This window comes from Prinia subflava, chromosome 9 (assembly GCF_021018805.1).
Source record: "Prinia subflava isolate CZ2003 ecotype Zambia chromosome 9, Cam_Psub_1.2, whole genome shotgun sequence".
NCBI lineage: Eukaryota > Metazoa > Chordata > Aves > Passeriformes > Cisticolidae > Prinia > Prinia subflava.
The window spans coordinates 12,477,779-12,495,173 of NC_086255.1; the positions used below are offsets into that span (position 1 = coordinate 12,477,779).

Sequence of the window (17,395 nt, forward strand, 5' to 3'; positions counted from 1 at the left end):
TGCATCTGAAGCCAATGCTGGAAATGAAGGGAAATAACTGATTCACAGCAGAGTTCCATCACAATAAAAGGCTTAAGGCACTTCTCTCTTTTCTGCTCTCAAAAGTCAGTTAACCTGGGAACATATTGTTGCTAAGTCAGAAGGGAGAAAGATGAAGATGAGCAAATTCCAGGCTAGCGTGGCTCTTTTCCAAGCTGAAAATTAATATGTGCAACAGCAGCAACAAACACCACAGCCCACGCTCAGAAGTGCATAGTTGGCAGCCAACCACCTACAAAAGTTGACTCCTCAGTTGGCATTAATCAGGTAACCAAAACCAGCAGTGGCCAGTATCACGAAATCCAATAACCATTTTAGCTTTTTGCTGTCTCCTCTTTCCACAGAAATCCAGACTCCATTACCCTAAATATGAGCACCTTTATATGGCCTCTATGTATCATTCAAACTGCCAGAGTATCCATTCATCCTAATCTTGGTAATACCCTGGGAAACACTTGGAAATGTGACTTGCATTTACTTACAGCTGTTTATAGGCATTTCTAGGATAGCCAGGTTTTTTACCTACGCTAATTCCCTAATTTCTCCAAACTTCACTACAGCATTTTTCAAGGCACTACACAGCAAATTACTATTTTAATAGAAGAGATGGAAAATAACAACAGGATGACAGGTGTGAGCAAAGGCCTGAATAAGAGGCATACAGAGGGATTCAGAGAAAAGCCCAGCAACAGGATGAAGGGGGACTGCCAAAATGACATCTGCTGAAGGGCAAGATACAACTGGTTTTAACAGGACTTGGGCTCAACCTGTGACCACTCCAGATGTTCTGGTTTCACAGCTCTCATAGGGACTTTGGTAATAAGCATCTATTTAATAATAAATCAAAATCCTGACCTAGTTATTTCACTAATCTCATTAATTGCAGGCAGCAGTCCCTTGCTCTCAGTACCCAGCCGCACCCATAACAAGCAGGATGGATTTAAGCAAGTGACACTATCTTCAGAAAAATGCACTGAAGTATGTATTTTGAGTAACTCACCATCAGTATTTGAACCATATATATTCTTTAAGCATTCTAAATAACGGAGTTGAAGTGGTTGTCAGTATATTAAATATGTCAGGAACAACTATTTGATATCCACTATTTATTAGTTCCCACTTGGCTGTTACTCAGTCTCACATATCAGACTATCACTAGTCTTGGTTAGCGAAGTGCATCAGCAACAGCTCATGAGAATGCAAACACAGAGCTACCAAGCTGAAAATGATCTCTGTCAGATAAGGCACTCAAGTGGTAGTAAGTTAAAATTGCTACTGAAAATACTAGGCTGGAATGCCCAATTTTGCCACAGGGTTTACTACAATTCCTGGTTTGCAAGCCACCCTCCAGTTCCTAATCAAAGTTAATCTTAAGTAAAAACTCACTAGATCCTTTCAGAGAAGGACAGCAGGTAGGATCACAACAAAGACAGGCAGACCTGCTGGGGAACCCTGGATCACCAGGGCAGCTCAGGACCTACGACACCAGTGTGGCTGCGCCTGCACCAGAGCCTCCACACCTCTTGTCTTTACAAACATTATACCTGTTAGTCTTTTGGAATATAAAAGCAAAAATCCACCATCTGAGTGTCATGTCTTTGGTGGGTTCAGTTTAACAAAAGTATGTAAGATTGCCAAAGATGAAAGTGGTTTTGACTGCTGGGAGTTACTGGAACCTCATGTGCCAGGCCCTGCCAGCACAACAGGGGAGAGATTCCTGTAAGCCTGCCTTGTGACATACAGCTGAGGCCAGGAGATAAATCAAGTCTGGACGCTTCTTCATAAGTCACCCACCACAAATTTTGTTTTGCTGAATGTGGAAAAAATAAGTGTAGTAAGTGCAAATATCCAAACACTTTGAAGTGTAATAAGTGCGGGAGGAATGATGCCTCTGAGCTGTCTCAGACACAATAAAGATCCCCAAAATTGTAATTCTAATCCACAACATTTATTGCTTCACTAATGCCAGCATCAGGAGAATTATATTTAGATCACCATGATTAATCAGCCACAGCAGACCCATCCTCACCCCCAGCAGATGCAGAACCTCCAAGGTTTTATTAACCTTTATGTGAGGAACAAATTGATTTGTTGTATCCATTTATCCTGGAGAAATACTCCAACTATCTTTAAAGGGACACTGTCCTTTCACAGATAATGGACACTTTGCTGTATTTCAGTAAGAGCTGGTTTCACTTTTGTTTATTGTAGTTTCAATTTCAGATTCTGAAAACTACGCATTAGTGTTTTAAGCACCATATGTTTACTTCCTCACCCCTTGCTAGAAGCTTCCCAGCTGCAGTCTTCAGCCCTCTCACATTAAAGATACACACTTCCAGACTTCTAGGAAATGACAGCTTTAAGGAGGCTGTCTTGCATTTTGTTGGTTTAAACCACCAAACAGAAGACCACGCTGAAAACCTCAAGCAGTTAAAATTGAAACTCAAAATGTTCGGAATCCAACATCTTTTGAAAATTATTTTTTTTTCTTTTTTCATTTATGCAATGAACTAGGTGAATGTGTTCGAGCTTCCACCTCCAACTTTAGGAGGAAATGCTCACTTAAAACTAAAAGCAGAGATTCTCTACAATCACGTTTCCTTGGATGGGAGCTTTAAACACCCACATTGCACTGATGTCAGACAGTGCTGACCTAGCTTTTTAGGCATTTAAATATCATCCCCACTGCAACAATAAAAAAAAAAACCCAGAATCAACCAGACACCTTACTTTTACCAGGTGTTTGGCAGTCCATCTGCAATGCTACAATGCTGCTGGCTTCCAAGGAAGAAATGAAGGCAGATCCAGGAAAAGCAGCTGTTCAGTGCAGTCCATGGGTGCAGAGCAAGGGGTGCTAGTCCTGGGGAGCCAAAGGTCTCACTCAGATCCTTCCTTCCTCATCACACAGCTCATGGGAGGGCACCCACTCAGCACCTCTTCCCCGAGCTTGCAACCCAGGATCAGCATCCCTTGTGCTGAGTGAGAACAATAAAGGCCATCCCAGACAGCCAAGTGTTTACAGTCTGACTGCACCAAGTAAAAACCAAGAAACAATGGAGGTGATGAGATGTTCCTGAATTTGTCCCACACTTTCAATTAAACAGCACTGTTCAGTAACAACCCTTGGAAAAAGAAATTTCTGAATGGTATTTGCATGCAGGACACAATCACAAATATTTAATTTAAGACTAAAAATGATTAAAACTAAGAAAAGTTGAAGCAGCTGTTTCCCACTAAATCCTTTATCAGTGGATAAAAATAGTCAAGAACTTTGGTCGTGTTCTTGAGGCAACACCTTTTTTTCCTGCTTCCTGTAATGCCTCTATTGATGCCGAAAAGTTACCAGCAGAGAAAAAAGTACCACCCATCCACTGAGACAACCAGATGTTCACTGTTCCAGCAAATGAAGCCAAATTACACGTAACTTCTACTTTTACACCTTATGCAGCACCCCAACTGCACTGAATACATCTCTAAAGCAAAATGAATTATTTAAACCCCGGAATTTTACAGAAAAACACACCCATAAGTCTCAAGCAATCTCAGCATTTGAGGCAGCTACATCTCGCTACAGTTTGTTACCTAAAGCCATTCATTCAGCCTTTGTGCCTGAATTTCCCCCTCTGGTTCAGTTTTTAAGGCAAGTCTCTCCGCCCTGAGTGCTAACAAGTGAACTATTATTTATAGCTATTGCACCAATCACAGAAGGTCATTGTGCTAGAGGTAGTTTCTTATGTAAAACTGTTTCTGGAAGGGGGGGGTGTGGGGGTGGGGAGAGAGCTGTTTCACCAAAACTGAACTGATAAGGAAAAAGAGACAGCGCTGTTTACTTAGCAGCGCGTTGAAGTCTTTTAGCACGGCTAAACAACTGAAAGTAGGTAGCTAGTCCAATCTTGACTTCTTAATTCTAAATTAGAAACTGCAAGCAGCACTCTGATATCATTCAATGTATATTTATTGTGGATTACAGATCACGGCAGTGCTGGAAAGAGTTTACAGTTAGATTCCCCTACAGACGTGCCTCCCAAACCAAAAAAAGGGTTTGCTCTCCCCAGCCTAGGAACACATAGTTGGCACCTCCTCCAGCAGAGAGCAGCTGGGCAGTTGCTACCATTTCTCATTCCACTCGATATTACCAGCTATTAAATTATCCTAAGTTTCTTGTTCAAGCTCAAACTCTCTCAAAACAATTTAAAAAATCTCCAAGCTGTGGGTCACAGCATGTTGCCATTTTCCCTTAGATGACTTTGTTAGAGATAAGACACACACACACACACACGTATACATATAAATACTCTTTCTGGGTATTTTCTGGGGGTTTTTCTGTTTTTTCTCCTTTTTTTTTCATTTTTAAGATCTTGTTTTACATACAAAATAATGCCTGTACAAGAAAACAATTTAAAGTTTGGCATGTTTTTAAGAAATGCAAATGCAATTCCATTTTAAGGACTGTGGAAAGCACCCTAAAACCCAACCAAACAAAACCTGCACAGGAGCACGACACAAAAGAGTTTGCCTGCTGCAAAGCCTCCAACAACAACAAGGAAGTTTCTATCCCTGGCTCACAGTTTTGCTCCTTCCTTTCTAATAAAAAGCGCCTCTCACACAACTGTGCTCTTCGATCACACACCACGGGTGGGGAAGTGCTGATTGTACAGTTCTGTTTTGGGAAAGTCAGAAATCATATCCTTAGAGACGGGGGAAATAAAAATTTAAAAAACCAGTCACATCCTCCACCTGAGCAAGCAGCTCCCACCGCACCTAAGCCGGTTGGTTACCTGTCTGAGACCCAGGAGGAAAGGCATTCTGCAGGCTCATCCTCCACGCCAGCACATGGGAAGGCAGGAATTTAAAGCCCCACAGCAACCATTTCTTCATCTGCTGCGGGCAGCCCGCTCCTCTGATCCTATTTAAACCAGGGCTTCCTCAGCTGGGAATGCTAAATAAACAGGGTCCTGGGACACTGCACGCACTCGCTGGCTCCCCCTCCTCCTCCTCCCACTCCCTGTGACATATCTCAGACGCAGCCCAGCCAGGGTGTTTGCAAGAGGGAAACGAGGGAAATGACATCAGGTCGGGCAGTTCTGAAAAAAAAAAACCAACCCAGAAAACAAAACCAAAACAAAACCAAAAAAACCCAAAAAAACAAAAAAAACCCACCAAAAAACCAAACCAAACAAAAAAACCCACCCCAAACAAAAAAACTAAAACCAAAAATAAGCCCCCAGCACAAAAACACACACACACAAAACACCCGACACAAAAAAACCCCCCCAAACCAAAAACCACCCCCACAAAAAAAATCAGCACCAAAAAAAAAAAAAAAAAAGTGAGGCAGCCCTGAACCTTAAGATTGCTGAGCCTGCTGAGCTGCTGGGTGACACCAGGCAGGTCGTTGCAAACGGGACCTGTCAGGGAGCCCTGGTGGAGCAGAAGTGCAGAAGTGCTCTCCTCCCTGCTGAGGCGATGCTGCAGTGGAGGGCAGTCTATTAAAAATGTTGTCATGAGCCAACAGCGTGGCAATGATTAAATCTCGCTAAGCAAAAATAGACAGTTCACTGATTTCTGAGAAGAAACCTGAATTTCATGCTGCCTGCAGGACAGCACTGGAGTCCTAGAAGCCACCACCATGGTTTCTCGAGTACGTCCAGATCCTGGGGACCTGGGCAGCCTTCACAGATCCAAAGCGCTTCAATGCCACCTTCTGCCTGCCAGCACAGTTCCACTTTTTCTGACTCACAGCACTGTTCAACTCTCAGCCCCTCAAGATAACAGCTGTCCCTCTAAAGAAACAGCAACAACTTCCATGATTCCAGAAGGATCAGGACTAGACACCTCCAGCATCAGACAGGTGATGAGAAGAGTTTCAAATCCACCTCTCCCTAAGGAAAATCTGACTAGCCCTGTCAAAAGCTTTCTCATTCTACTTGAGCTTATTTCACATTTTCATGCCAAGGGACAATTAAGCCTTATAAACAAATTTATCATCCGGTGCCCAGGATGGCATGTCTTGTTTGTCCTCCCCCAAGCAAGGAGTACAGCAAGTTCCACAGTGCTGTAGAAGATGACACTGCAGAAGGTAATCTAAATTTAACTCCCTTTTCTACCTCCACTTTGAAAGTTCAGCAACCTCTTTTTTTTGTGCTTCTCTTTAATCAGCAGCTGTCCTCGTCTGTCGGGGGGAGGAGGGGACACGGACTGGGACACCATTGCCACTCCCATATGCTCCAGCAGCAGCTCCATGGTATTTGACAGAGGACAAACTCTTTGGCTTTGGAGCCCAACACATTAGAATACATGACAAGGAAAGGAATATACTCTTTTCCATAGTGAGTTCACTGAATGCCTTTTATAGTAGCAGTTTTAACACAAATTTCAGTACTGCAGAAGAGGGAGAAAAATCACATAAAATTCTTGCAAATGCTAATTTGAAACTGGAGGAAAAAAATAAAGAGGAAACAAACTAAATAAATTAATTAATAAAGCAGAACAGACACCCCTTGCCACCCAACAGCTAGACAGCTTTCAGCAGTGTCAGAAAAAGTCTCTATTTTGCACATGCCAGAACCACTCAGTGACCACCACTGCAGTCTCCTGTCAGTCCAGCCCAGAGTGGTTTCCCAAATAAGAACCCCACTCTGTGTGTGTCCTCTCCACAACTGGGCTGTGAGACTACACCCAAGCATTACTTATTTTTACACTAACTTAAAGGCACCATCTAAAAATGCTGTTTAAGGGTAAGCACATCCCTCATTTCCCTAAGAGAAAACAAGCAAGAAGCAATTTCCTGGAGGATACAAAACATCAGCATTAACTACCATCAGCCAGGCAATGGGATTTTCCAGCTTTTGTGCTCTTGGATCAAACCTTTGGATCTCAACCTTTGCTTTTCCAATTCTATGGACAAACATCACTGATATAAAAGGGCAGCTTTCTGTTTTAGTAATCTGTTCTGTGGCCTTGCACTGGCCTTTGAAACATCCGATTTTGGCTGTTGCTATCCAGAGCTCTGGACTAAGCAGATCCCAGGGCTGAGCCAATGCAGCAGTTTCTAAATCCCTACTGTCAGAAGGAATCTAACTTTAACCACTCGCCTCTCCCCCAGCACACACTCAAAAGGCAAAGCGTCATTCTTGATCTAAGACAAGTTGTGAAGGACTATCAAAAGCAGTAACTTGGCGCAAAAGCAAAAGCATCCTAATTTATGTGTGAATTTAGCAATCCTGGAAAGACTGACACAAAAAAAGTGGTTTGCAACCAGGCATTACCACATTCGACTGCAGCAGGAGCAGTCACCCTCTCTTGCAGTCCCTGAGTGACAGTGGCCAGTAACATGCTCCACAACTCTGCTATAGGCAACTATGGGGAAAAAAAAACATGTAGAGGGACAGAAAGGAAAAAAAAAAGAACTGGACAAGATAGCTCATACCCTTAGAAAACCCTGACCAACACCCTCAGAACCTTTGCAAAACACCTAGATTCTCCTAATCATTGCAATTGCTTTGTATCTAACAACTGGTATCCTTTTACCCCCTCCTTTTTTTTAAGTTCCTAAGTTCTTGCCCCAAAGCTCTGCCTAGTGGCAGTAAGTTTCATAGACAGTGGTTGCGAACAAATAGTTTCTTTCATCAGGAATGAATTTACCACTTTCTAATTTGACTTTCATATTATTAGCAAGTGGGAACAGAAGTCCTCATCCATCTTCTCACCCATTCATTACTCTGTACCTGTTAGCTATCATCTTATAAAAGATATCAATCTTCCCTATCCTCTTAATGTAAAATCTTTTCCCAAAGCCTTCAGCTGCTCATTGTCCATTTCCAAAACCCTTCTAATTTTCTACTGCTCTCTGCTTGGGGGAAACCAGAGTAGAAATAATAATTATTTTAATGAAAGCAGGAGCAGCTCTAAGGCAGACTCAGCATGGGTTCACTTCCTTTATACAAACCTGGAATTTAAGATCTGCAAAGGCTACACAACAGTGAGTCTATCCAAGATAAAATGAACAAAACAAACACAAGTTTTGTGTGTTTGTTCACACAGTTCCTCAGTAGATGACTCTCTTGAGGGCTCTGAAAAGTCAGCACTAATGTCAGGACAGATTATGTGATCTACATTATTTCCAAAATTTGCTTGTTTAGGCAGCCACAAACCATCCCTTTTTGGTGTGTCAGCATGGATCCCACCACAGAATAATGGTGAGCAGGTTTCTACTGGAAAAGAGGGAGTAGAGGCCTTCAGGCATTACCAGTCTGTAATACTGCTCCAGAACATGCCATCTGCCCCAAACATGATGTCAAGCAAAGGATGCTGCTCAGGACCTTCACAGCCCAACACACTGTGCCTCATGACCTCAGATAGAACATGCAAGTGAAGCACATGATGGAAGTTGTTTGGGCCATTTTAGAGTCGTTTTCCACCTTTGATGGGAGATGCTTGCAAGCAGGTCTGGTAACCAAGCAAGGTATAGTACTCATTTTGATACACCCTGAGGAGATTCAGTTATGATAACACAATTGTAACAAAAATTGATTTTGTGCACCTGAAATCTGTCAGACTTGAAGCATGAGGCTGCTCTCAGTTGCTCTACTATTAGAGTCTGAGGTAGGGAGAAGTTTTGAATAGTAAATACAGATGATGTGTCATATCCTCTCCATTAAACTTTAATACCATAGTTCTGCAGCTACATACACAGGTTGACCATAAAGCTGGAACAATTTGATCTACTTATTCTTCCATTTGCCCAGTGCACTCTGTTATTTTCATGTTGATAAGAGGAGTGTTTCTGGAGCACCAGCTATCCATTTTTGTTAGTCAACCTGCAGCTCTGGGTGCTAGGACTGAGACTTCACAAATCTGGCACACACTCAAAACACAGTGTGAAAGAAGCAGCCTCAACGACGGTGACTTTCCCATCTTGGAGATAGTTTGGGGAATAACGAAAAGAAAAAGAACTATACAGAAAGGGTAAAAGCAGATTTCTGTTTCTCTAGAATAAGACAATATCCAGGAAGAAGCAGCTCCATCTACCTGATAGCAAATATTCTAAAGGGACTTGTTTGCTAGCAAAACTAGCATGAGACACTGGGAGGGCACCAATGCTGGAACAACAATGCAATGCTAAATCTGCCTACAAACCATTTCTGTCTACCCACCTGTGTACTTGTAGATCCCTGAAGAGTGAAGGGCAGCTTCCCCACCCCAATGATACCATTACAAGAACATGATGACTTTCCATGTGAGGACCAGGTGTCCTGGGTTCATGTAGCATACAGCATTGGCACTGCCTACCAAGAATGCCATCAACAAATTCCAGAGGACCAAGAAGAAGAGGTCAGGCTGGTAACTTCCCAGTACCTGGAGGACCTAGAATATCTACTCTTTTGCTCAGGGGAAAAGTGGCTCAAATCAAACTTTTCACTCTGTCTAGTATTATTGTATTATTTAGGAGTGGGGTAAAGTGGGTCCCCCAATCCAGATGCACTTCAACTACAAAACAAGAACACTGGAGGCATCGCATTTACTATTTTTCAGGGAAAATTGTCTTAATCTTTGCTGGAGAAATCAAAGAATAATTTCAGGAAAAGACACCATACATGTTGGAACCGGCGTGCAAGCTAGCACTGCTACAGCCTGATGGATCAATAAATTTAAATGTGCAACAAAGGGCAAGGGCTTGCAGTGGTGAGAAGCTGTGCCTCTTCCCCACAGGCCGTCACTTCTGTCAACCCAGTGATTCAGAAGTACAGAAAACTTTTGCAGCTTAGTAAATGAAGCAAATAGAGACAGTGCATTTCAACCTCACTGCTAATTACCTGTCTTTCTCTCTAAGTAACTGGTTAACCAGAGAGGATAAGACTGTGCACTTCAAAATATTCTCAGTGTTACTGAGAGTCCCAACAGTAACAGCTCATGCTTGATTCCAGCTGACTCTCAGTTCCAACTGAATCCCAAATAGAATTGTCAGCCAAGCAGACAAGTACAAATATGTGCCATATCTCCACCCAAAAGCCGTGTGTAAGCCCTGAACTCAAGTAGTGTGCACCACAGAGGAAGCCACTACCCACTCCATCATCTGCTATTTCAGTGAGAACCTGTCCTCCTCTTCACTGCTCCTTTGTGGGTGAAGAAATGCCAACAGTAAAGCACTTCCCTTTGCACTTTCATACAGCAAGCAATTCTCTCCTCTGAAGCTGCCTTCTGTACTAAGCTATCGTACAGGCACTCAAGGAAAGGGCAGGGAGCAGACAAGGGGTAGTTGTGGAGGACATACCCAAGAAGAGTCCTCTCCAACACCCATCTGACAGAAGAGATAAAAGCAACCACATCCAGGCTGTTCAGACACTCCTACCCACTCTGCTGTTCAGCTGATGGGAGAGTGGTAGCAATGAAAAGTTCAGGCTCTTCTCTGAGACCAAAATAGTTTTTTCTAAGTGTAGCTTGAGGTTTCCAGCCTTCAGAGAAATTGTTCCCACTGCTCTTTGCCCATGGAGCAGAAAATGATAGCCACAGGTCCAGTGTGCTTTTCTTGACAGCAACAGAGTTGTGGCCAAACTAATGCAACTGTAATGCCAAAGTCTGTGTGAATCATCTACTTTTGTAGAACCCCTCCTTCAACACCCATGCCTGCCATGCAAGCCCAGAGATGTTAAAAAGCTTCAAAGTCCTCAGTCACTGAGGCACAGAGGGACTAAAGGGTTGAAAATGCCCTACTGAGAAATGATGGTAAGTGCTTCAAAAGAGATAGGGTTGATTTTGTCTCTTTAGCAGTCCCAGGTTTTTGGGCACCTGAGATGCCCAGATGAAGATGTCAGGCTTCACTTTTAGTCTGGAGTGGGTAATGAAGTCACGTAAAGCCTACTCAGCTTTCTCTAAGCCTGCTGGGAGGGGGAGAAGGAGGAGGGAGTGGGGAATTCAGCTGTTAAATATTTGAGGAGAGACTGTCTCAGGAGGGCAAGTGTATCCGGGGTTGTATAGGGATAGCAGCTTGGCTCCCTGCTTTTTTGGCACCACAGCTCTTGCCTTCCTGATGCCCATGTATGCAAACAGGACTTTGGTAATGGCTCAAGAGGAGACGATCTGCTCCAGACAGGGGAGAAGGCAGAGTCTGCAGACAGTAACAGGATCCCTTAAGCACAGAATCAAGACGGTAAGCGTCTGTTCTAGTTTTAGAGTCTTGCACCATGTGGGTACCAAAAATACAGCCTGTGTGTGCCCTTTGGTCACATCATCACAGACACGCATTGTCCCAAAGATGCTTACCAGCACAACCTTGATGGAGATCTTGGACGCCCTACTCTTACAAGTGCTATTTGATTTCTCTACAAATGACAGCAACTCACTATTTTTAGTGCTCATCTCATGTCTGCTTGGCGTTTCCCTTGGGCCTTACTTACCCTTGTTTCACAGCTTTGGTGCCAGCTCCCACAAAGCATTTTTTTGATGCCAGAGGGGATCATGCCAAGTCTGTCTGTGTTGATGCCAAAATGGCAGCTGGCTTTACTGTTGAGACAGGATTTGCCAAAACTAACAACACTAGTGCTGGGGTGACTAGGATTGACTTTAAGGTTTTCATTTTCCTTACTCTTCTATTGCCTCTAGATTGCATGAGATAACGCTGCTCTAAATACCTTCTGGGGTCCTGGAATATGGATTTTTTCAGAATAGGCTAAGTCAATAGGCAATTATACAGCAGACAGTCTTAACTTAGAGAATCTCCAAGAGAAGGATACTTTTATACATGAAGCAATTGTCTAGGACACAGCACTGCTGCTGCTGAGTCCAACTACACAGGCCAAGGCCTGCTGCAGATAAGGGAGGGAATGAACTCTCAGAGCCTGCAAATGTGTTTATAAAGAACCTACCACAAAAACAGACAATCTGTTGAAGATAAGAGTGGCTACGTGATATTTTATTACCAAGATATACCTACGACAGATGTCTCGAGTGCACAAGAAGGTCAGGGATCAGCCAAATTGCATTACATTACCATGAGCAAGAACACAAAATCCAAGCAAGTTAATTGCCCTTTGCCCTTTTTGCACTTCTCATGAAGTGCCACTGTGTGAAAAGTCAATATTCAGATAAAATCCAGTCTCACACATAATGCACAGGCATACTGGTTATGGGAAACACCCACAGAGATATGAGCAGATAGCAGATGTGATAAGCAATCACACATGCGGATGCCTGTGATTTGAAGTGATGGTATCCCTGCAAATTACGAAGTAATTTGATGTTAACCTCTGCTGCTTTTCTTATAAATCTAAAACCCACACCTTGCTCAGAAACAGTGGTGCCAAACAGGCACCTGGACTGCCCAAAGATGCTCAGCTCCTGTTTCAGGAACAGTGCATTGGTTAACCTGACAAGAAGTAAACAATTGGTTAAAAAGGCTTTGTCATCAGGTAAGACTTTGCTGGGAGGATCTCATGCCTATAGTCTGGTCAGATCTCTGTTAAGTTTGTTGACCTTTCCTGAGCATAAGTTTACATCTTGAAGTTTAGAAAAGTTCCCCTCAAATCCTGGCAATCTTGTTTTCTGCAGCTTGTTTTACAAGAAAGAGGCTATTTCATTAAGTTCTCAGAATTATGTTTCTCCAGCAGAACACCACTTCTACATGGCTTGAACCCTTCTTTAGAGGAACAAATTTTCTGGGAAATCCTTCAGAAAAGAAAAAAGAAAGACATCAGCAGCCGCCTCTTTTGGAGCACACTGCTGGATATAATGGTTTGGTAACATTACACTGCAGAGCAATATTACATAGGCTGAGGCAAATGTCCTCAAATTGCTCTTTACATACGTACACCCTCAAGAACTCTCCTATTATCTCTGGACTTCTCATTCCAGGCCTTGCTGTGCTACCAACATCTCCACTAATAAACAGATTCTGGTTTGTAGGAGACTGGGTTTGCAGTACTCAAACTACAAACAATTGATTTGACAGAATCTTCTTCCTCTTAGAAAATACATGTGTATCTCAGTATGGTATTCCCAAAATTAAAAGTCTCTCAATTAACCCAATGGGCTGTGCAGTATCTTTACACGATTTCTGTTCTCTAGCAGAAACACAAACTCATCCATACAGCTGCAAACAGGCTGAGGCTTGGAGTTTGGGGCACAAGCACAAGGAAAGCCCCTCCACACTGCGTGGTGGTCTGACTAGCAGAAAGACAGAAAGACTTCTCCTCTTCCAAAAGGAAGGGCACTGGAGATCGCATACTTCTTCTCTCAATCAAAATAAAGAATGAAAGGAAATCACAAGTTTAACTACTAAGAAAGCTCAATACCACAAGCACTTAAAGATCACAGCAAAACAGTATTAAAGACATCACTTTTAAATCTTCAGACAAAATTCTATGAGAGCTATTCAGTCTCAAACTCCACTGTTAAAAACTTCCTTAAAATTGCAACTTCACAGAAAAAAACACTTCAGAAAACCTCATTTTAAACAAAAGATTGTGTTTTCTAACTTGAATTACTGCATTGCTTATGGTCTCTCCATGTACTTGGAAGAAAAGAGTAAACAAAAGTAAGGAATAAATCAGCATTGTGTATGGTTAAGGGCAGATTCAGGCTGAGTTTACCTGTATCTGTGAAAGAAAATAAAATATAAAACACCTTAAAGCCTAGAATCTCTCCTGTTACAGTACAGGTTCTGTTTTGACTGAAATCTTTATCAGGAAAACAAGAAAGGCTCCTCAAAAGGCCACACACTTTGCTGCTCTGCCAACCAGAGAGCAGATGTTTTGAGGGGGCCCTCAGAAAACGTGATGTGTACATGGACCAGAGCTGACAGTTCCAGGTGCAGATGAAGCTGGTTCAAACCAAGCCTACAGGGCAAAAAATCAGTGCCTCCCATTGCCAGCTTTACCATCCTGCTTCATTTTCCCTGTGCGCTGCTATTTTCCCTAAGCACAGAATAGGGATAGGGCCTGAGGTACTTCAACCATTGGACTCAGAATACAATTAGTTGCTATTCTTTCTAGCAGAAATTTGCTGTAGAAATTGCTATTCATTTCTAGCCTAGCAGAACTGCCACCGGCTGCCCAAGAATTTCCTGCCGGGCTCAGCTCACCTAGAGGCCGCCGGGGGAAGCCCGCAGTTATGTAAGGAGCAGGCGGCTGGGAGGAAGCGATGTCCCGGAGTCGTGTTTCAGCGCCGGCCCTGGCATTACGCAGTTTGCACTTTGCTTAAGCATTAAAGGCACTGGTGGCACCTGGAATCACAGCCAGTTTCTAAATTTCAGTGACAAACCTGCTGGCCAGGCAGCTTTGCCCTTTCAAGGGCAGATACCTGCAAAACCCTGTGGTCTCACTCTCCTCCCTTCCTGGTATCTGTAGTATTTTCCCCTTAAGTGTATGCAAAACGTGTGCATAAGCTTATTTCAGAGAGTTCAGTATTTAAAAACGCAATTCAGTTTTATTTGGGGAAGAAAGGTTGATAAAGCCTACCTTTATGGACATTATCTTATCCAAACTGCTATCTTTTCCATTAATGCTTGTTATTCCACTGGCAGATGAAGTGAACACTCCCCTGGCTGTGCAGGGCAGGAGGACCAGGTGACCCATACGGTTTTACCTCTCATGCACTTCTCTGCAGCAAAGGTTGCAGGCTGCAGGAGAAGAGAGGACCAAGCACTTGCTTTCTCCTTGCTCAGGCCTGGCTCCCAGACATGCATGTGCTCTGTATCACAAAACCAGCGACCTTTTACTCCTGCAACCATTGCTTCGTTTGGAGTTCTCCCACAGCAGAAACCAAATAGTCTGTATGCATCAGTATAAAAAAATCAAAATAGATCAAAACCTGATTGACATCCCATCTCTTTACAGGAAAGTAGTTGGTACTAATTACAGTGACTCCAGTAAAACAATAAATTTTGAAAAGCCCAGAAAAACATCAAAACAAATCCCAAAACCCCAAACTAGCAAAACATTTTCATCTTCAAAAACTGAACAATATACATCACCCTCAGCACTCAGAAAGCTCACAGCCCTGTGGGTGACTGTTGAATGAAGAAATTCTAAGACAAGGAAATATTTTTGATTTTTATTAATACTCACTTCTGACACATCACAGGCTCCTACAGTAGTATTTTTCCCCCGAAGGGGGTAGTTTGGGGAGCAGAAATTCTTAACATCTCCTTTGGAACACCAGGACACCAACCCTCATTTCCTGGAAACAAGTGAGAAAACTAACCACCAATTTAATTTCAGAGACCCAGCCTGCACTTTGTAAAGTCATTAGACCATTGAAAAGACATCTTCCAGGTAAAAATACATAAAGAACTTAGGGACAGACAGCAACATTTGTGAGCAGGGTTCAGTTACGGATATAATTACAGACTGACCATCAGACTTGTCCTCCTTTCAGCACTTGTTCCTTAGCACAGGCTTCAAAAGTCAGGGCTGTTTGAAAACCAGAGAGGCAAACTCAGAGGCACCAGGCTACCAAACTGCTCTGGGAATGATTCGCTGCACCCAAAGCATCAACATTTCTCTAACCTATTCTTAAGGCAACTGCAATCACTAGTGTAGCCACTGCCTCAACAGGGGATGTACTCCTGTGCTTGACGCCCTTTAAACATAAGGATGTTCTTTTCCATTAACATTAATTCAGACTTTAGTGCAAGATAAGGTATTTTTTTCTTCTCCACTAAAAACAAGACGACTAATAGTAGTGATCTTCTTAACTTAGCTCACCTGGAAAATTGTTCCATTCCTCTATAAGCTGCTTCCAGAAGACAAAGGAAGTCTTTATTTCCTACACTACAAGGATTAAATCATGGCTTTACTGGTTTTCTCAGTCTGAAACTTAAACCCACCTTAAAATGTGGGATTCAAAATGGTGCATATCACTTACTTGCATGGAGTATTAAAAAATACCTGTACAGGACAATTCTACACTGTTAAATTTGGTGAGTTTTTTACAGAAAGAACTGCATTCAATTTCTGGTCCAAAATACCAGACTATTTCACTCTTTCCATTGCTAAGTACTTTGAATTTTTACTTGCAGAAAAGTGAGATAGGCTTCAGGCTATTTCTTCAAGTTATTCTCCTGTTTTAAAAAACACACACAACCTTCCATCTGCATCTCAAATGTTTTCTTTTTGTCTCCCAAACTGTTGGCACAGAGGCAGAACAAATCCCTCCAGCATCCCAGTCACCACCACAGACACTCCTTAGCATATACTCATCACTTAATGGATCCTCCTGAACACAGATCCTCACTCAGTATCCCATAACCAATGTGCTGCCTCACTCAGGCTGGGCTGTAAAACATCCAATAAATTAACCAAATTAAATTCATCAGCCCCCTCCCATGAGGTTGTTCCTGATAAATCCACACTGCTCGTTTCCTGTTGCCTTAGAGAGGCTTATAAAGCCTTCAGGGATTTATTCTAGTACTTCAATAGATACTGAAGCACTTCATAATTTTCTTTTTCTTCTTTTTTTCTTTTTTCTTCTTTAATCTGACCCCATATACATTTAGTACTTATTTTAATATGTGTATCATTTACAAACAGGAGTTTGTCCACTTCCTGTTTAGCGCTTTTTTCCCCTCAAGAACCAAAAGAGCTGCAGCAAACCCTTTTAGTCTATATCAGTTACTGAGTTATTGTACACTCACTTCACTCATTAAATTTTAGATCAATACCTTTTTCTTTTTTTTATATCTAACACTGTTTTGCAGAACCTTTTCCTAAGCCTTTGTGTGTTCCTTACTAGCTGCAATATAATTTTTACACCAGAAGTAAATTACACAATCAGTAAAATCTTTACTGTTCTTTCAGTTTTAGAGGGCTGAATTCAGTAGATGGTTTTAACATCAGCTTTTTGAAGATGAGAAAAAATTTTGGAATCCTTTTCAAATGCAGGTCTAGCATGAGAAAGAAAAATGTTAAGAACTTCTACCACATAAACTCCATTTGTGGAAAGAATTCAGCATAAACTGACAGCATGGCTTTATGTTTTAAGTGTCAACATATAGTGGACTATCTATTGCAGTCTGAGCTCACACTGACTTGAAGACATCATGAGGAAAAATAAGTGAACATCAATAATGTCCTAAAATTCTTGGGAAATTCAAAGGAAAGCCAAATCAAAAAAGCTAAACCCATCTTTTGTAAATGTAAAAACCAATTTGTGAAATGGAACTGTTATCTGCCAAAGTGAGCCAGCAGAACCAGTGGCATTCAGTGCATCCACTATGCACCAAGAGACCTTCAGAGATGCTTGAAGGATTCACATTGGAAACAGATCCATAACAGAGACAAGTCAAGCAGCTTTGCTGTCAGACAAAGCACACTGGACAAGGGTTAATTCTCACACATGCAACTAGCGTATTCTGGAGCTG

The 17,395-nt window shown here is 42.3% G+C and overlaps 1 protein-coding gene across 5 annotated transcripts in view; it reads right to left on the reverse strand.

The window, feature by feature from the left end:
• Positions 1-17,395, reverse strand: part of WBP1L (WW domain binding protein 1 like) — a 59,369-nt gene that overhangs the window by 19,580 nt on the left and 22,394 nt on the right. Inside the window, exon 1 of one of the 5 annotated variants that reach the window (XM_063405400.1) lies at positions 4,818-5,128. The exons of 3 other annotated variants lie outside the window; for them this stretch is intronic. In XM_063405400.1, coding sequence (XP_063261470.1) covers positions 4,818-4,917 — 100 coding nt within the window. In that variant the 5' untranslated portion in view covers positions 4,918-5,128. Of the gene's footprint in view, positions 1-4,817; positions 5,129-17,395 lie in introns of those variants that run through there. One more of the 5 variants, XM_063405398.1, reaches the window with a different exon arrangement.